Raw genomic sequence first — 21,083 nt, 5'->3', positions numbered from 1 at the left:
CATTTAATCGTGAATACTGTATGTAATTTTAGTACTGCATTAATGGTGGATAAATTTACCTTGAATCATCATTTACACTAACTAATCTCTGTTGGTATCTGTATTGTTTCATCTGAGTCATAAGCCATCTTGGAGGCCTCATTCATTTGAGTAATCAGCAAAATATATAAACGGCAAAGCAGATTAACAGTGGAATGATTATCAGTCAAAAGTAAAAAGCTCCAGGTTGTAGTCATGAAAACTGTGGCTTTTAATGTAAACACTACATTCGATTGGTTTTCCAGCACGAACATCCCACATGAAAGAACAACCATTCACTAAAGAAGAGGGAGAAAAAGCAGCACAAAAGCATTCACTTGGAGAGAAAAAGAAAGGATTAAAAAAAGAAGGGAAGGAGAATCAAAATCAACGTTGGTGAAGGTAATTGTACAGTTTTTTTTCTCTTTTTTTTCTTTAAGTTTCAAACTGAGAAGGCAGAGAGGGAGGAGAGATACATCTTTCCAAATCTACATGTGATAGGTGAGAGCTGTGCTTTTCTATGCAGACCTGGAAGGTGTTTGAGTACAATTCTCAAAAAACCAAGAGAAAGCGCATGAATCTGTACAGCCGTGCACAGCCCCGCCCTCTCCAGCACCGGGGGCAGAGCCGTGCCACCAAAAAGTGATTCGATCGAACGAAAATAAATAACAAAATCAATACATATACTGCAATTCAGGCTAAGTAAAGACATTGCAATGCAGGGTGAACAGGCAAAAAGAATCGGTACAGTTCATCAACATCAACATGGGTAAGTCAGTAAGAACGTTTCAAGAGTGGATCACAGGAACCCTTGCAAAATTCTTCTTTTTTTAAAAAAAGGGGGAGAGAGGGAACAAAAAAAGTTCTTTAGCTACAAAGCACAAGAAATATACCTTTAATAATATTACAGAATAATCATTGATATTGGTGTTATCATCTTCATCGTCGTCATTGTCTGATATTATTGTCATCCTTTTTTTTTTTTCTTTATCAATTATCTCTACTCGTAAGGATTCTAGAATTGGAGGATCTACAGCTTTCTACAAAGACTGACAGCTCAGTGACCTTCATCTGCAAGCCTCCACATCGTTTCCCTGAGCCCCACATCTACCCGCCCACCCTGTAACCCCGCCCACATGATGCCCATTCTTTTTTGCTGTGTCTGTCTTTTCAGTGTTTTCTTTTTTTTTCCTCTTTTTTTGTTCTTTTTATTTTGTGTTTTATTCTCTCTTTTCACACCATTAGCTATGTGAAGCAGTTAGCTGTTTCTTTATACAAAGGCTGAGGGGGTCATGCTCTCAGTGACGGGGACTCCATTACCCAGCCAAACTAAAACAGGAAGAAGCCTGGGGAGAAGAAGGAATGAAGAGGGAAGGGTGACAACGGACGAGAGGTTGAAGAATGGACGAAGTGGAGTAAGTACAAAGGAAGTGCGTGGGACAGATGATCAATAAATAAATTAATAAATTAATCAACAACAATACAAAAGTAAAAGTTTCTCACAAGACAAATGTTAATAAGTTCCTATAACAGTGACCTAGTGTTTTCTAGTACTGTTCCCAGTCACGTCATTCTCAGAAGGTTGGCACTGATATGACACTTGCAATCATCGTACTGGTTCGACAGACCTGGGGTCACATGTCAAGCGGCCCAGGCCCTTCCCCAGACAGCTGAACTATGGAAGTGATGGGTAGAGACGAAATGTAAGAAAAGCCTGGGTTATTCCGTTCTCTATGATATGGAACGGTACTACAGTGATTAAAAAGCCAAAACAAGGACACGCCACAACTGACTTGAACTGTAGTGCTCAAGACTAGCATAACCGTGGATTAAGCTAACTTCATGTTATCGTCAAAGTAAATTCATATAGCCAGGCAAACATGTACAGGTCATCCCCCTGACTGATATTTGTGTAATAAATATACATACAATGACATAAAACATAAAAAATATAGTCAAAGAAAGACATTTATAAAAAAAAAAAGAGGGTTGTTTAGTTAAAATGATAAAGACACAGTGGAAAACAGGGGAGAACGAAACATACAACAGCAAAGAAAAAACAAAAACACCACAAAAAAAGGTCCCAACTTTGTTCTAAAACCATAAAGGCTGGGTTTCTATAAGAAATCAGTTCTGTTGGCAGCTCTTTGAAAGACAAACTAAAAACATTTCATATATATATATATAATATATTTATATATTTGTATATGCCTATTTTAAAATTATCGTTATCATTATTTACCAACTTGCATTTTCAATAATAATCATTTCCAAAGAAGTGGCTTGAGAGGGAGGGGGCGGGCCTCAGTACAAGCCGCAGCCTCGCAGGTTGTTGGCGATGATGATGTCGGTCACGGCATCGAACACCACCTGGATGTTTCCTGTATCCGTGGCACAGGTCAAGTGACAGTAGATCTCCTTATTAGGTGAGCGGTTCTTGCTTTCAAATTGTGCTTGGATGTAAGCAGCTGCATCGTCGTAGGTGTTTGGACCTACGGAGGGATACAGAGATCAAATGAGTATGTTAGAGAAAGAGGTTTTGATATTATGCCAAAATTTAAAATGGCATAAAAGTGGTCCTCTGATCTACAAATCAGCTTTGTACTTGTCACTCGAAATGCTCATTAACCCAATATATAATATGACCTTGGTGACTTCTGACATTCACAAATGTCCCTTCTCTTCTGTTCTCTAAAAGCCATGCATTCTTTAACTTGGCTCCTTATGAAGGAAGTGTCCCAATGAGATGCTTCTGTATCTTGGTTATTTATGTATGAGACCATTTACAGTCACGCTTAAAATGTCATTGCATTAGAAAGAACATTTGCATTCATGTAATACTAGACAATGCTTTTCTTAGATGTCCTAGTAGAGAAAGCACAGATTGACTTCATCTTATTAATTATGGACACAAACAACACTGAACAATATATCAAGATGTTGAGATATTGCATTTATCAACTTATAGTTACATTTAATAATTCACTTAGTAGTTCATAACAATTAATTTACTCATTTAAATCTTGTTTTTTGAACAAAATATCAAGATGCTAAGATGGTGTTTATTGTTTATTAATTTAGTAGTTTAAACATATACTATACATTTAATACATATATTATAATAGTGCAAATATTTGTCTTCATTCTAAACAAAATATAAATAATAACTGTTGAACAATGTCTGTCAAAATATTATATAGACTATATAGATAATAGTTAATGAGATATTACAGGTGCTTCTCAATAAATTAGAATGTCGAGGAAAAGTGTATTTATTTCAGTAATTCATCTCAAATTGTTAAATTTATGTATTAAATAAATTCAATGCACACAGACAGATGTAGTTTAAGTCTTTGTCACTTTTAATTGTGATGATTTTGGATCACATTTAACAAAAACATACCAATTCACTATCTCAACAAATTAGAATACTTCATAAAACCAATAAAAAGGCCTTCTGGAAAGTATGTTAACTTACTGTACATGTACTCAATACTTGGTAGGGGCTCCTTTTGATTTAATTACTTTCTCAATTCGGCGTGGCATGGAGGTGATCAGTTTGTGGCACTGCTGAGGTGATATGGAAGCCCAGGTTTCTTTGACAGTGGCCTTCAGCTCATCTGCATTTGTTGTTCTCTTGTTTCTCATTTTCCTCTTGACAATAGCCCATAGATTCTCTATGGGGTTCAGGTCTGGTGAGATTGCTGGCCAGTCAAACACAACATCATGGTCATTTAACCAACTTTTAGTGCTTTTGGCAGTGTTGGTACTGTAGGTGCTAAATCCTTCTGGGAAATTAAATCAGCATTTTCATAAAGCTGGTCAGCAGAAGGAAGCATGAAGTGCTCCAAAATTTCTTGGTAAACGGGTACAGTGACTTTGGTTTTCAAAAAACACAATAGACCAACACCAGCATATGACATTGCACCCCAAATCATCACAGACTGTGGAAACTTAACACTGGACTTCAAGCAACTTGAACTTGGGCTATGAGCTTCTCCACCATCCCTCCAGAATCTAGGACCATTTCTTCTTCTCCTTAGCCCAGGTAAGATGCCTCTGACATTGTCTGTGGTACAAGAAGAATACGACAACTGTAGCCAAATTCCTTGACACTTCTGTGTGTGGTGGCTCTTGATGCCTTGACCCCAGCCTCAGTCCATTCCTTGTGAAGTTCACTCAAATTCTTGAATCCAGTTTGCTTGACAATCATCGTAAGGCTGCTGTTCTCTCGGTTGGTTGTCCATCTTTTTCTTCCACACTTTTTCGTTCCACTTAACTTTCTGTTAGCATGCTTGGATACAGCACTCTGTGAACAGCCAGCTTATTGCCAATGGATTTTTGTGACTTACACTCCTTGTCAAGGGCGTCAATGATTGTCAGAGACCATTCAGAAGGCTCAGGAAACCTTTACAGGTGTTTTGAGTTTATTAGCTCATTGGCATTTCATCTTATTCTAATTTGTTGAGATCGTGAATTGGTGGGTTTTTGTTAAATGTGAGCCAAAATCATCACAATTAAAAGAACCAAAGACTTAGACTACTTCAGTCTGTGTGCATTGAATTTAATACATAAATTTCACAATTTGAGTTGAATTACTGAAATAAATGAACTTTTCCTTGACATTCTAATTCATTGGGAAGCACCTGTATATATTATTTATTTAATAATTTATTTAATTAACAATTTATTATTATATTCAATCCATTTATTTTATGTTGATTATAATTCATTTATTTATTAATTACATACAATGTGTTTGTCTTAAAAATACTGCTAACATTACATTAATTTCTAGTTCTTTAATTAATATTATTAAACATTAAGTGTAATTAATTAATATTATATAATTAATTAATATTTCTGCTTCAAAAGCGTGATTTTTTTTTTTTTTAAAGAAATAACTTTAGTTGGATATTTTTGTGTACTTTATAATGCAAATACATTTTTAAGTGTTACTGGAGTCTCCAAATGCTTTTTCGGGCAACTGTATATAAAAGCAACACAGAAATGGGTCCAGTGGAGGCAGTGAATTGTAATTAGCTGGAAGAGAGTTTAACAGACCTCCAGACATCTCTCTGTTCCCACATTTTACATAACTTCACACGCAAGATTCAGCTTCGGCTCTCAACAGTACTGCTACATCATTTACCTCCCATATTACAGTGCCTTCAAAGTCTATTGTTCATACTGTGAACCCAAACTAATGGGCCTCCGACATCACTACCCCTGACCTGACTAATCAGAAACATCCTTCTGTGTTAAGAGAGTTTAAAAATTTACATTTCCAAAGGCTTATTAACTACAGGAATCATTCTTACCTGTGTATTCAGGGAAACAGATACTTAGGGGAGATTTCTTGATCTTTTCAGCAAACAGGTCTTTCTTGTTGAGGAAGAGAATGATGGAAGTGTCAATGAAGAATTTGTTGTTACAGATGGAATCGAACAGCATAAGAGACTCGTGCATGCGATTCTGCAAGAGGAGAAGAAACCAGAATAGAGGATAGACAGAGAAATAGAGGCAGACAGAATAACAAGAAAAGTTTAGTGGAGAAATACATACAGCAAGAGTCAAGATAAGCAACTACAGAAGCTGAAGCCCATAAAAAGCAAAACATCAACTGATGACAAAGAAAGAAACGATTGTTTTAACCTACATTAGCAATGTGATTTCAAATTCTTGGTGACAGTTTGGTGAAACTATTAATATCTGCTCCACTCGGGTAGTGATGATTCACCACAAATATTATAATTACGCAGAGAAAATAATCTAAACAGCACTCAAAATCTGTGTTTACTTTGCAGAAGATGCAGGACTTAAAAATGAGCACCACACACCAGAAATCCATGAGTATTTTATTCATTCATGTCATATAAATAGACAGCCACTGTTTAATAAATAATCACAGCAGTGAGACACACATATAAACAATAATTACAGCAGTTTGACAATAACAAACAAATAAAAAATGATGGACGGTGACATTACAGTAATTTGTGTGATGGGAGAGCATGGCTCCCATCTGCTGGGTCCTAATGTATTTAATTAGAATCAAATATGAATTAAACACTACAATGGAACTCACAATTTCAAATTTAAGTGCCATTTCAAGCAAATTATGCCACATTAGCAAAATGTACCGCTTGAACTTATCACATTAGTCAGTCTGATGAAAGGAGTCTGGATACATTACCAACAGTTATTTGTACTATGGCTGCAAGCCAGGGAACAAATTGGCCTTTGTCCCCCAGGAACGTTTCTTTACCTTGGCCACTGACCTAATTAGCCATGTGTCTGAGCTGACAATTGATGTACATGAGCCACCCGTCTCATTACTCATAATCCTTTAAAATAATAATACAAATTTTATGGCCCATCAAACTGAGATAAAGGTCAAAGGACTAAAAATGAAACTGTTTCCCTTTACACTTTTTGCTTGGCTTCTAGAAAGAAAGCCACTATGCAGCTATATAATCTCTAATGTGTGTAAACTGACCAATAATGGACCTGAACAATGGCTGAAAGTTGCTTAGTAGTACTGACGATGGCCTTATAATAACACATTAACTGTTCATAGTTGGCACAATGCAAACATAAAGGAAACCTTCAGACAGTAGATGATTTAGTTAATTAAATTGTGCAGTTACGGTTACGGATTTAACTTTTCGGTTTATAAAAGGAATCACTGTCTCTTGGCTGTCTGAAGCAAATAATTATAGCTGCGGTAGGTAACTTTTGACGCTCTAGCGGTTAATAAACAGAACTACTTGCGTCTTGCGGAAGAACATCGTAGCCGGAACTACTTCTCTCTGTTTATGTCTATGAAGAATCACAAAGGTACTGGGTTACTCCGCCGCGGTATCCCCGAAGCAATCTAAAATAGTCAGAATATAAACACTTATTATAGGTGCACCCTGTAGATTATATAAATTTTTCTACATTTTGAACACAAACAAAGTTACGGACCGCAGCTCTGATTAGTTGTTTCTTACCGGGAGTGATGGATTTTCCGCAAACGGCAATAGGACCACTGGGAGGAGCCAGAGGAGCTTGATTTTTTCACAGATTATCTGTCTCATATTCTACTGTCAGGACATAATGACAGGTTTAACAAAAAAAAGTTACCTACTGCAGCTTTAAATTCAGTTATATTTCTCATTGATTAACAGTAATAAATGGCTAATAAATGATTGAGGTTTAAAGGTCAGAAAATATGATGTTTTACTAAGTCAGGGTGCATATTATGAAGCATGAACCTCTCAAAGACAGTTCAGCCGAAGGCTGAGGGAGACTCATTAAAATAAAATAAAAATAAATACAAAATTAGGACTCAACGGGGTCTTTTGGATAATTTAGTCATGCTGTGCTTGTGGTGCCAAAATACAATTTGTGTTGCACAAGATTAAAAATACCTTTCATCAGACATAAAAAAGGTCAAAAATCATTTATATGTCAACCTGATCAATGTATAATCCCCACACTAAAGTGATCCTATGGAGAGATGAACATTAAAAAGCCCTGTACACATCCAAAACATATATGGCACTGTGAATTATTGTCAATTAAAGATCTGTATTTTCACATTCACAGAGACTCAACGCAGGCCTAATGGTCAAGGTCTCAGTTAAATGCAAGGCACATATCTGCTTATTCTTGAGAAAGCAACAGCTCATCAGACCAAGTAGTCTTTTCAGCTCTGGTCCATTTAGTACTTGTTACATTCGATTAGAACTGTTCTGGCCCTTATATGACTACTGCATACTGCGCCCAGCAATGAAGCAAAATAGTATATAATATACTGACTTACAAACGAAAGAGCAGACAATGTGTAGTGAGAAAGCTTTGTGATTCTATTACTTCAATCATACTGATATGAATCATATTACTCCAGTTGTTGCATGTGATTGTAGTACACATTTTGGGGTCAGTTTTATTTTATTTTAAGGAATTAATACTTCTATACAACAATGATGCATTAAACTGAACAAAAGTGATTGTAAAGATTTTTACACTGCCACAATTTTTATTTCAAACAAGTGCTATTCTTTGAACTCTCTATTCATTAAAGAATAATGAAAAATGTATCACGGTTCTTGATTCTTGAGCACCATATCAGCATATTAGAATGATTTCTGAAGGATCATGTGACACTGAAGACTAGAATATTGTCTGCTGACAATGTGGCTTTTTCCATCACAGTTATAACTTACATTTTAAAAATATTCAAATAGAAAAGTTAAATAAATATTCAAATGAATGCCTTTATTTTTGATCAAATAAATGCAGCCATTGTAAAAAAAAAAAAAAAATGTAAAAAATCTTACTGACACAAAATTGTAATATATATATATGTACTCAATATATATATATATACAGTATTGTTCAAAATAATAGCAGTACAATGTGACTAACCAGAATAATCAAGGTTTTTAGTATATTTTTTATTGCTACGTGGCAAACAAGTTACCAGTAGGTTCAGTAGATTGTCAGAAAACAAACAAGACCCAGCATTCATGATATGCACGCTCTTAAGGGTGTGCAATTGGGCAATTAGTTGAAAGGGGTGTGTTCAAAAAAATAGCAGTGTCTACCTTTGACTGTACAAACTCAAAACTATTTTGTACAAACATTTTTTTTTTCTGGGATTTAGCAATCCTGTGAATCACTAAACTAATATTTAGTTGTATGACCACAGTTTTTTAAAACTGCTTGACATCTGTGTGGCATGGAGTCAACCAACTTGTGGCACCTCTCAGCTGTTATTCCACTCCATGATTCTTTAACAACATTCCACAATTCATTCACATTTCTTGGTTTTGCTTCAGAAACAGCATTTTTGATATCACCCCACAAGTTCTCAATTGGATTAAGGTCTGGAGATTGGGCTGGCCACTCCATAACATTAATTTTGTTGGTTTGGAACCAAGACTTTGCCCGTTTACTAGTGTGTTTTGGGTCATTGTCTTGTTGAAACAACCATTTCAAGGGCATGTCCTCTTCAGCATAGGGCAACATGACCTCTTCAAGTATTTTAACATATGCAAACTGATCCATGATCCCTGGTATGCGATAAATAGGCCCAACACCATAGTAGGAGAAACATGCCCATATCATGATGCTTGCACCTCCATGCTTCACTGTCTTCACTGTGTACTGTGGCTTGAATTCAGAGTTTGGGGGTCGTCTCACAAACTGCCTGTGGCCCTTGGACCCAAAAAGAACAATTTTACTCTCATCAGTCCACAAAATGTTCCTCCATTTCTCTTTAGGCCAGTTGATGTGTTCTTTGGCAAATTGTAATCTCTTCTGCACATGCCTTTTTTTTAACAGAGGGACTTTGCGGGGGATTCTTGAAAATAGATTAGCTCCACACAGACGTCTTCTAACTGTCACAGTACTTACAGGTAACTCCAGACTGTCTTTGATCATCCTGGAGGTGATCATTGGCTGAGCCTTTGCCATTCTGGTTATTCTTCTATCCATTTTGATGGTTGTCTTCCGTTTTCTTCCACGTCTCTCTGGTTTTGCTCTCCATTTTAAGGCATTGGTGATCATTTTAGCTGAACAGCCTATCATTTTTTGCACCTCTTTATAGGTTTTCCCCTCTCTAATCAACTTTTTAATCAAAGTACGCTGTTCTTCTGAACAATGTCTTGAACGACCCATTTTCCTCAGCTTTCAAATGCATGTTCAACAAGTGTTGGCTTCATCCTTAAATAGGGGCCACCTGATTCACACCTGTTTCTTCACAAAATTGATGACCTCAGTGATTGAATGCCACACTGCTATTTTTTTGAACACACCCCTTTCAACTAATTCAACTAATTGCCCAATTGCACAGCCTTAAGAGCGTGCATATCATGAATGCTGGGTCTCATTTGTTTTCTGAGAATCTACTGAACCTACTGGTAACTTGTTTGCCACGTAGCAATAAAAAAATATACGAAAAACCTTGATTATTCTGGTTAGTCACATTGTACTGCTATTATTTTGAACAATACTGTATATATATATATATATATATATATATATATATTTAAATATATATATGCATCTGATATGTTATTTAAATCTAGTTATTTTCTCTTCATAAATCAGCTTAGTCTCAACAAAATGCACAACTTTTGTATCATTGGAATGTCCTGGTTGTCTCCAATTCTATATTGGAGTAACACGTCCTCCGGTTGTTTTTTAGGATGCTAAGAGGGTAACATTGTTGTGGTCTGGCTCAGGGCATTGGACATTTGCACTCTCTTCTAAATGCCAAGTACTGTAAATGTCAAGCCTAGTGTTTCATCAACACTCTTAGAGACTGCTGCCAACTCAGAACACATGTACTGTAATGTAATATGAGCCAGCTAGTGAATATTCACTGAAATTCATAACCCATAATGCATTCATTTGAAAATAATACAATGTATATAGAGCATCATTATAGTGCCACTTACATAGTCACTGGAATTTAAAATATTACCACACAACCTCATTGAATCTCTAATTATTTATCTGCATACTGTTTAATAAGGACAAAATAATATGTCTGACGTTACAAGCTCAGTTATAACATAAGTAGGAAGTAGTGGAGCAATTTGGCACCAATTTTTACTCAAAGTATCTCCTGACCTCTCTCTAACACACCAGGAATGTGTCAAGAAGGACATTCAAAGCACATTTGAAACAAATGTGCCAAAATTAATAGTTGAGTTCAGGCCTATGCTTTAAATTTACCCCATAAATTAAAGAACAGCTCTGTGAGAACTTTCAAAGATTTGAGTTAGTTCTCACTTTAAGGCCGTCACTGAAGTATAAAACAAAGATAAAATGTCACATATCTGACAACAGTTGCCACTGTATTTAGGTGTGGTGAAAGAGCTGGGTATGACTGAGGGTTAGTAGAGGCCAGTGAAGCGCAGGTTGTTACCGATGATGACATCGGTGACAGCGTCGAAGACAAACTGAATGTTGTCTGTGTCTGTAGCACAGGTGATGTGAGAGTAGATCTCCTTGTCGACTGACTTGTTCCTACTCTCGTACTGGGACTGAATGTAGCCCACCGCTTCCATGAACGTGTCTGAACCTGCAGCACAGGATGAGTCAGGTAAGGATGGAAAAGCAGCAGACGAATAAAGAAAGAATAATAAAAAAAGAGAATCAAAATATAAAACTGAACACTGAACTGAAATAAAAAAATAAAATAAAATAAAAAAGGTTTGCACATATTATATAATTATTAATTATATTAATACAAAGTAATAAAAACATATATATAATATTATGGAATATTAATATTATTATAAATATTAATATTATTAATATGCCTGAATACCTTGTACTAATTCTTAGCTCTCTGAAATAAAGTACAGAAGTCTATATGATCCCTTTTATTAAAATAACTGATTTATCAGATATGTCAGAAACAGTGTTCATTTAGATTTACATTTATAAATAAAATTTGTATATAAAATATTTTTCATAACTAGTGTAAAGATTGCCCTTGACAAAAAAAAAAAAAACTATCAGTCATGCTTACTTTTAACTAACACAGATTAAAAACATATCAGTTCTGGTTCAAAGAGATTAAAATGTCAGACAGCAGAAAAAAATAGTGACTTTTGTTTTTAGGCAATTTATCCCACTAAGATAAATGTCCTCAGGCAGCGGAAATTTCTTCAGGCAATTTTTCTCTGACTACAGTTACATTCTCAGAAAACTTCTTTCTGTCTCTCAAACTTATTTGTGATTGTTTGTGCAGCCTGTCTTCCATCTATCATTCAGTATAATGGGTGAGGAAATGTTTAAGAGCAGCTATGGAGGAAGACGAAAAGCTCAGAGCTACAAAATAAAAATGAACAGGGAATAGCAAGTGACTGTTTTTGCTGTTTTCCCCTCAGTGCTGGAGAATACAGAAATGCAAGCTGTCCAGATTAGGGGTGTGAATCCACCCGAAAGGAAATCAAATAACAGGATGGTTCTTTTCCTGAATATTTATTGTGCTAATTGGCATCTGGAGAGAATGTCTTTCTTCAATCCTCTCCTCAACTATTTTGTCTTTTCATCCTACAGTATCTGTCTTTTCTTCCTTTGCTCGTATTACTTAACGCCAGGGTATTTAGTTTACCTGTATACTCTGGGAAGCAGATACTTAAGGGAGATTTCTTAATTTTCTCCTCAAATATGTCCTTCTTGTTGAGAAAGAGAATGATGGAGGTGTTTGTGAACCATTTGCTGTTGCAGATGCTGTCAAACAGCTTCAAGGACTCGTGCATGCGGTTCTGCAGAAAGAGAAAGAAGACATCAGCATCATTTATAGATATTCTTCCACAAACACACAGACTTAAACATTTACTCAGCTATAAATGGGGACATACTCTCTCTCTCTCTCTCTCTCTCTGCATATATATATATATTAGTGCTGTCAAAATTAGCGCGTTAACGCATTCGATTAATTTGAAATATTTAACGCGTTAAAAAAAAATAACGCAATTAACGCGGTTGCAGTTTTTTTATTTCCAGTTGTGGCCTATGTGTGTTCAACGTGCAAAGAAATATGGTTTAGACCAAGGAAGGACTTTTAGACGGAAAGTTTCAGTATAAAACTCTGCCGGATTACTCTTCAGTCTGCCACAAGAAACAGCAACATTAAAATCATGAACTCAAATGTCATTGTTTAAAAAAAAAAAAAAAAAAAAAACAATGACTGTAACAGTGCGTAAATCAGACCTTTCTGTAACGCTAACGTTAATAAGCTTAAACGAAAATAACGAAATAATTGTGTAGCGGAGTATTTTTTGTACACAGTGCCGCGAACTGTCAATCACTCCTGTGCGCGTGCATCACTGTCCTCCTCGCAGCTGCAGCAACTTGCGCTCTCTCTCTTCATCAAGCTTTAAAACAAAAAGGGGACAAAAAAATCATATTGTCTTTGTGCATAGGCTATAGATTAATTAGATAAATGAATATCTAAATTTGTGCCTTGCCGTCTACGGTATTTTTTTAGAACTTAGAAAAAAGATGCTGCAGCCAATGAGCAGCCAGCGGGGGCTGCAGGACGACTCAACCTCCGCAGACAGTTTTTAATGTTTATCAGACAATAAATACTCAAGATTTTGCTTTAGTATAACTCACAACAAGTTTCACACACCTTCTCCGGCCACGTTGAGTTGTTGACACTTAACAGTGGGAAAAGCGACACATGCGCTATTCACTTGTATAACTTAAGGGTGAATGGGTAATGTAGTTTCTGCTCTGGGTGGGATGAATTAGGAAGCTTGCATTGTGAAGGGCGCTCTGAAAATCGGCAGTGCAGGTAAAAGATTAAAACCTCTATTAAAACAGATGTCCAAATGAGCGTACCAGTACGCTACAAGCACGTTCTGGGCGCACGGAGAGGTGGCAGTACGCTCAAGAGCTATATTTGGAAGTGGCGGTACTGAGTACCGGTGCGTACTGGCCCACTTAAAGCACTGGCAATGACTATACTTTGGAATTTTTTTGCAGTCCACTTAGAATTCAATATGGAAATCATTTTTGTTTTTTATTGGCATTGATTGTTTTGAAATTCAAATGGTACTTACATGCCTGTGTTTTTATTTCTGTAATAAATATGGCTTTCAAGCCAACAGTTAATTTGGAGGATATTGATGGTTTATTGCAGGTATGTTGTTTACATGAGAAAATCTGTGTTACAAGTTAAACAAAAATTCCAATAAACAATCATATTTTGAATTTAAATAGTTTCTTTGTCTTGAGTTTACATTAATTATTTACATTTTACATTTACATATCCAAAAGTCTTTTAATTGCGATTAATCGCGATTAATCGCGATTAATTTTAAAAAATTGTGCGATTAATTAGTTAATTTTTTTTAATCGATTGACAGCACTAATATATATATATATATATATATATATATATATATATATATATATATATATATATATATATATATATATATATATTCTTAAACATGCATAATCCCACCTTTAAAATAGATCTCGTAGCATTTTTAAAATAAAACATATACAAAAAAATCTAAACCCACATACACACACTCACTCTCAGGCGCTCTTATCTACACACACACACACACACACATATTCAGGTGCAATCACACTTTGAGTGCAACATTAGAATATTAAGTGAGACTTGAGCAGAAAAACAGGAAGAGCCAATAAGCCAGAAAAGGAAACTAAATATATTCTGCTTAATCTGCTACCTAAGAAATGAATTACTTATATCATCATGATGGTATACAAAGAATCTCATGTTAATTATAATGGGGAAACAATAAAGATATATACAATCCTTATTTTCATATGCAATTAATAAATTATTATTCTGCTCATTATTCATATATACATGTCATCTGAATGATCATGAAATCAGAGCTGGAAGCAGTGACGCTCTCTTTGATGTGTCTGATCATTTTAAGAGGAAACTGGAAAAAATGAGTTCAGCCGATCACCTAAGCCAGTTAACCCAATTAAAAATTAAGGATTTGAAAAGAACTAGCAATGCATATAGAATATCTGATATAATTTCATGAAATCTAGCATATATCAGAAACAAGCACACAAGCAAACACTTAAAGGGGTAGTTCACCAAAACATGAAAATTATGTAGGATTTTGTCCATACAATGAAAGTCCAAAACAACATTTGACACACTGACTTTAATTGTGTAAATGCATTGAAAAAATGGTGTAAGATTTACATAAAAACTAATTTCACTTAAAAAAAAAAAAAAAAAAAAAATATATATATATATATATATATATATATATATATATATATATATATATATATATATATATATATATATATATATATATATATATATATATATATTCATACATAGTGTGTAGAGAATTCCATTGAAATGATAACAGAATATTCATTTTTGGCTGATCTATCCCTTTAATTTACAGCAAGTTAAAGCACAACATAAAGCCTACTGCTTCCAGGTTTTTGTAGTATGTACTTCAACTGAGGCTTGGTAATGATAATTTCATACCTGTGGAAGGGCCGCCTGTAGAGCTGGACTGGATTGTTTAGCGAATGGTTAGAGAAGAAAGCCGATGGCGAGAGATGACAGAAGAGCAGCTGAGATGTTTTGAAGGAGAGACGCAGATGCAGAGGTGGCCGCTGGAGGCCACGGGAGCAGCCGAGCGGAACCGGACATGCACCAGAACCCAACACTTCACCACTTCACTCACATTTCCCACCCCCAGATACCACCGCTGTTGATACTCACATGTGCTCACAGACTCGCACGTACTGTACAAACATACACACTTAAATGCTAAACAATAGTGGAGCAATGCAGAATCGGTCCATGTCACAAATGAAGAAAAGAACAGTTCTATACAGACGGTCAACTCTTGTTTGTTTTGAAATGGAGGAGGAAAGGTCACAGGTTGCACAGGAGAGAAGGTCGGGACAGAATGTCAGACAGTAAATGCGTAAACACTGATAGAGCGCTGAATGTATGAGCACTGCCAGGAGACACATACAGAAAGTGTGTATTCACAAGATCTGTATGTTTATCTCTGTCCATTTGTTTTGCCAGGACTTTCTTACAAAATAATAGAATTTGTCTTCGTTTTTTTTATTGCTTCCATTGATCAGGTGAATATGGACATCTGAGATTTGCTGTATTTATGGGCGGCCATGTTTCTAGCCATAAAAGCCTTCCTATGTCCAAAAAGCTTCACCGTAAATCCCTCTGATGTTGTAAAAAATCTCTTATCAGAGTTTGTCAAGAGAGTGTGTCTGGACAGATCAGAGGCCTGTGTCACACACAGACATTCAAACATGACTCATCACACATGCCATGATTTAACTGGCACGGTCACAGAATCAAACAATAGCATCGGGACATTAATAAATATTTTCTTTTTTTTATTTTAAAGGACACTGTAAAAGGGTTCATAGAACTTAAAAGACATTTGCTTGGCTTTTTGTGTGTGTGTGTGTGTGTGTGTTGAACTTGTCTACTAAATTATTTTAAGTAAACAATCGCAGTTACAAGTCGTCATAATTCATGATTAGCCTATGTAATGTTTAAATAACGTTTAATAATTTTTTAAACGACATTTTTTAAATAACTTTTTATTGCACTGTCAACTTAATTGCTATATTTCATATTTATGTGTATCAACTTAACTGCTATATTTAATATTTATGTGTATTTTATCTCATGTTGTAAGAAATGGACATGGTGAGCAAAGTGCTTGTGGTGTTAAACTAATGACATTCACCCAGAATGACTAATTTTCAAACATTTTCAAACATATTCATTCATGCCCCGGTGGGACCCCCAGCACTCTGAGAAACCATTATGCATGCAGCTAGTTAGCACGGGATAAGCATTTGGAACACAAACTTGAAAGCTACGATACTCAAAGCTATGACATTATCAGACTTATCCAGTAATTTATAATTGTTTGGTTTTTAATTCAATTTTGCTTAAATTTGATGGTACGGTGTGGAGCATAAAAACATGACCCGTGATTCAATCCCAGGCCACCCACATTTAAGAGCATGCTTGCTAGCAGCTCATCTCCAACACTTACAAATCTTAATGGCAACAATAATGAAATAAATACAAAATGCTAATTATTTATATTGGAATTACATCTAAAATATTTAAACAACCTGCCACTTTATTGATATGTGGGGCTGAATCAATATTACACTAAAATTTTCAGTATAAAGTGCATTTAAACCAATATTGAAATTTACAGCTTATTGTAACAGTACGTTTGTTTGAATAGCAATTTAAAAAAATAACTATCAAGTATTATTTTTTCACTATTATTTACTATTTCTAAGAATTTTACAGTATGCGCACGATGACACGTACATCACAAGCATTACTTAATGTGTCGATTAATGTGGGAGTTCACAATGGAGGCTGATTTATCAACAGCACTGACCTTAAAAATGTTTAAAAACCAGCTAAACAAAAAGATTCTCTAGCCCTTTTTTTAATTATAAGGCTGTGAATAATCACACAGCACACTATGATCATGTTCAATTGAATGGCAACATAATTGCAATTACAGTGTTCAACAGTGGATGAAGATCATATAGTCTGCGTCGCGTAGTTACAGTAACTCTCTTAAAGCATGGGAAAACATGTTGAAATACCCGTCATTTTTTGTTAGTGTGTTAAGTGTGCACACTTGAGTGTATAAACATAGCCGCTGAGTGTGCACGTGCAATTGAGTCACATATTGTGCATAAGCATAAGCATACAGTAGATGTGCTGATGTGCTTGTTTGTGTCTCTCCGTGTGAGTGTGTATATATTTAGTGCTCACCGTGGTCTCGTCTTCATGGAGCACCTGGTCGTATCCACTCAGAGCCACACAGAAGATAATGGCAGTCACGTCCTCAAAGCAGTGGATCCATTTCTTCCTCTCTGACCTCTGACCTCCCACATCAAACAGCCTGAGTGGACACAACTCAACATGAGCTCACCACACAATAATGCACTCCATCACACAAGCAGTATACACTACCGTTTAAAAGTCTGGGGTCAGTACAATTTAAATACTTTTATTCAGCAAGGACACATTAAATGGATCAAAAGTTAGACAGTAAAGACATTCATAATGTAATGAAAGATTTCAAATAAATGCTGTTGTTTTGAACGTTCTATTCATCAAAGAATCCTGAAAAAAACTATCACAGCTTGCACAAAAATATTAAGCAGAACAAATGTTTTCATTAAAAAAAAAAAATGCTTCCAGAGCAAATCAGCATACTTGATTTAAGAAAGATTAAATGACTTAAATCATTGCTGCTGAAAATTCAACTGCCATCTCAGAGAAAAATTTCATTTGAATAATTATTAAAACTGAAAACATTTATTTTAAATTATAAATGCAGAGCAGACTTCGTGAGCATGAAATTGTGACATGTATGACTATACTAACATGAGACAATGATTTATTAACCCTTAAATCTTAAATCTGCAATGATTTTTCCTCAATATTATTAGTGGATAAGCCATTCAGATGGTCGCTGTCCACTGAGGTCCTGCCCTTTTCTGCAGAAATGGTAGCTTCTGCTGTATCAGTATGGATTCAGAATAATGGAAGCATATCTGTCTGTCTAACCCACATCAACACTTTCATTTTTGTCTTCTGCTTTCACATCAGCCGAGAGAGTGAAAAAAAAAACCTGTGAATGATGAGATGATATGAAGTAAGATGAAGTCTGTGTTTGGAGATATTCATCTGTCTTCATCTCGGTCTATAACCACTCCAGTTGTAATGAGAGTTAAAAACACTTTTTGCTACATATAACAGATCAGACTTATTTTTATCTGAAACGTGGCCTGATTCTGAATCTAAAATGAGAGAAAATAATAACTGTAGTACTCTAAAAATACACACCGTACATTCAGATGTATAATTTCTGTGCCAGTCAGTCTCACCTGAAGTGCAGGTTCTTGAAGGTGAAGTGGGTTTCTACAATCCCGGTGGTCTTCACTCGAGTTCGCAGAATGTCCTGCTCTGTGGGCTGGTAGTCTGGAGCACCAATCCGATCTAAACTGTCTAAGTAACTGGAGGAAGAAAGAAGGAATGTCAGTTAGGACCCACAGTTTTCCACAGAATCTCAGCAACTGTCATTCACATGAAGTAGAGAAGTCTTTTTGCAGATACTAGTAGCTTTTCAACCAAGGAAATCCATCTGTTGTTGTTTATATTTCCGAATACATAAAACATCTTGCAAAAGATTGTTTGTGAATTCACTAAACAATGCTGTATTTCAGCACATATTTTAAATATACAATTAGACTTGTTATAGCTTGCACTAAAAACTGCTTTTCATATAACAGTGTCAATAAATTACATGACAGTCCATCTTACTAAAGCCATAACTTTAGACACAGGAAGTCATTCAGACTATAATAGCATAAGTCATAAAGTATAAGTCAAAATAAAACATGAAACATCTTTCTTGTGCCACTCACAGCTGACACACACATACACACGCTGTCCTCTTCAAAAGGCAATGGTGATGCAAGCAGACAGCGAGGACTGAGCCTGCATTTTAACAATGTGTGATGCATATTCTCCAAGGCTGTGGATGTCATTTATCTTTCAGATGAAAGAAACAGTGAAATATGCGTGCTTCCAAATTGGATGCCAGTTGAATTGAAATTTGAGTACCACAAGATGCCGAAACATCCATCAAAGTCTTTGGCTGGTAATACTGGTAGACAGTAGACAGATGATTACATCGAAATGCAATGGTCCAAATAAATAAATACATACATAAGAGAAATAATACAGGAAGTGAGAGCAAGGTCTATGACATGTGAGGTCCAAAAGTCTCAGACCAATGGGAGGATCTGAGAACCAGAATCTATGTTAATCCCAGAAAAAAAATGTTAAAAAAGTTAAAACAAACATTAAAACTAGGTCATTGATTACATAATGACAGATAGACAGATGTATTTTGCATGTATTTCTCTTCCCGTGGTTCACCACACTGACTCTAGGGGGAACTGTTGCTGTGACTGTAACATGCAAAATTGTATTAATGTTTAATAGTGGTGCTTTTGGTTTGCAGAATCGCTTAGTGGCACTTAACTCAAGTCTGCCTGACACAGTACGAACTTAAGAACTTAAGTATGAATGATCTCATAGGGCACAATCTCAAATGGGACATCACTTGAACTGCACTAATAAGGATAACCATCAACTGACATTATCTCTGCTCTTTGATATTGTTAGTGGTACCTTACTCTCTCTGTGGGGCACTTTGCTTCGTGACCTGTGTCTGTTGGCTCTGCATGCATTCCTCTCAGTATATTTTGTCTATTAACAAATAGCTGATTTATCATGGCTAGACAGCAACTGTCCACAATGGCCTGATAAAATCACTATAAGCTGTGGTAACCTTTCACTACATTTCATAGTTCAGAGACAGGTGAAGAGCTTGGGAAGGACAATAGTCTGAAATTGTACATGAAGTACAATATCTGGCATAAACAAACTAAACTATGGTATGGTGAGCATAAGATAATTCATTTAAAAACATGTTTTAACATAAAATAGTATTTACACCCACATTTATATTTGTGTGAATGTCCCAAAATGATATATGTTTTAAATTCATGCCTGTTTAGTTGGCCATAGGTGCAGAAAATACACACATTGAGGAAGTCTGCATGTGCACATTTAAGCACATTTTGCTATTTGCAGTAGTGCTAATGTTTTTATCTCCTATGCACTCAATGCTCTGTGTTCTGAGGAATAGCTGTATGTACTATTATAAATCTTTTGTATACATGTTAACACTCCTTGTGGACTTCCCTCCGTCATTTAAGGCCTAATGGACATGCGGGCAGGGTTGTGCTGTAGGGTTTCTTCACTTCTCTCTCTCCTTTTAGTATGGGAAACTCGTACATCTCTACCACTCAGGCTGCTTGCCAGCTCTGCCCTTCCCCCTTCATACACCATCCTTCTTTCTTTCTCCCTCCACCCTCCCTCTGTTTCCTGCTGCTGCTTGAGTGCTCTGCCTGGCAACACCTCTCAGCGGTCTGCCTGCTGTCTGCTGCTCCCCATCATGGAGAGAGAGACAGAAAGATGTGCAGGAAAAAGAACTACAGGGCATTGGAGAGACCGTAGACACGTTTATTATGGTAACAAAAAGGTCTGAAATTCTGGGTGCTGCAAGAATCTTACAATGAGCCAATTCACTGATTCATAAGGAAATTGTAGTAGAGGGAATATAATATGTAATATGGAATGACTGAGAAATAATGGATATGTGACCTCTGGAAATGCTATACTGTTGCTTAAAGGGATAGTTCAGCCAAAAATGAAAACTTTACTCACCCTAACTCATCTTTATGATTTACTTTTTTCCTGTGGAACACTAAAAAATAATACTGAATGGACATTACACACACAGAAAATATTTGATAATAACAGAATTTTCATTTTTGGTTGAATGATCCCTTTAGGTATTTTAACTGTCACTCAGTAAGTAACAGTAAAACTATTATACCACAGACAAGTTTTAGTAGCCATACATCTTTAA

At 35.8% G+C, this 21,083-nt stretch overlaps 1 protein-coding gene across 3 annotated transcripts in view; it reads right to left on the bottom strand.

Moving 5' to 3' along the window:
* Positions 1 to 226: 226 nt before the first annotated feature.
* The window catches only part of LOC127934438 (guanine nucleotide-binding protein G(o) subunit alpha), a 91,477-nt gene continuing 70,620 nt past the window's right edge, over positions 227 to 21,083 (bottom strand). The window contains exons 5-8 of one of the 3 annotated variants that reach the window (XM_052531818.1): positions 18,466 to 18,594; positions 17,345 to 17,474; positions 12,140 to 12,293; positions 227 to 2,510 (exon numbers count right to left, since the gene is read on the bottom strand). In XM_052531818.1, the coding sequence (XP_052387778.1) occupies positions 2,323 to 2,510; positions 12,140 to 12,293; positions 17,345 to 17,474; positions 18,466 to 18,594 (601 nt within the window). In that variant the 3' untranslated portion in view covers positions 227 to 2,322. Of the gene's footprint in view, positions 2,511 to 5,339; positions 5,494 to 10,096; positions 11,099 to 12,139; positions 12,294 to 17,344; positions 17,475 to 18,465; positions 18,595 to 21,083 lie in introns of those variants that run through there. The other 2 variants (XM_052531816.1, XM_052531817.1) reach the window with 2 other exon arrangements.

Source organism: Carassius gibelio, chromosome A18 (assembly GCF_023724105.1).
Source record: "Carassius gibelio isolate Cgi1373 ecotype wild population from Czech Republic chromosome A18, carGib1.2-hapl.c, whole genome shotgun sequence".
Lineage (NCBI taxonomy): Eukaryota > Metazoa > Chordata > Actinopteri > Cypriniformes > Cyprinidae > Carassius > Carassius gibelio.
The sequence above is the reverse complement of the archived record's forward strand: the minus strand, read 5'-3'. Positions and strand labels throughout refer to the sequence as shown.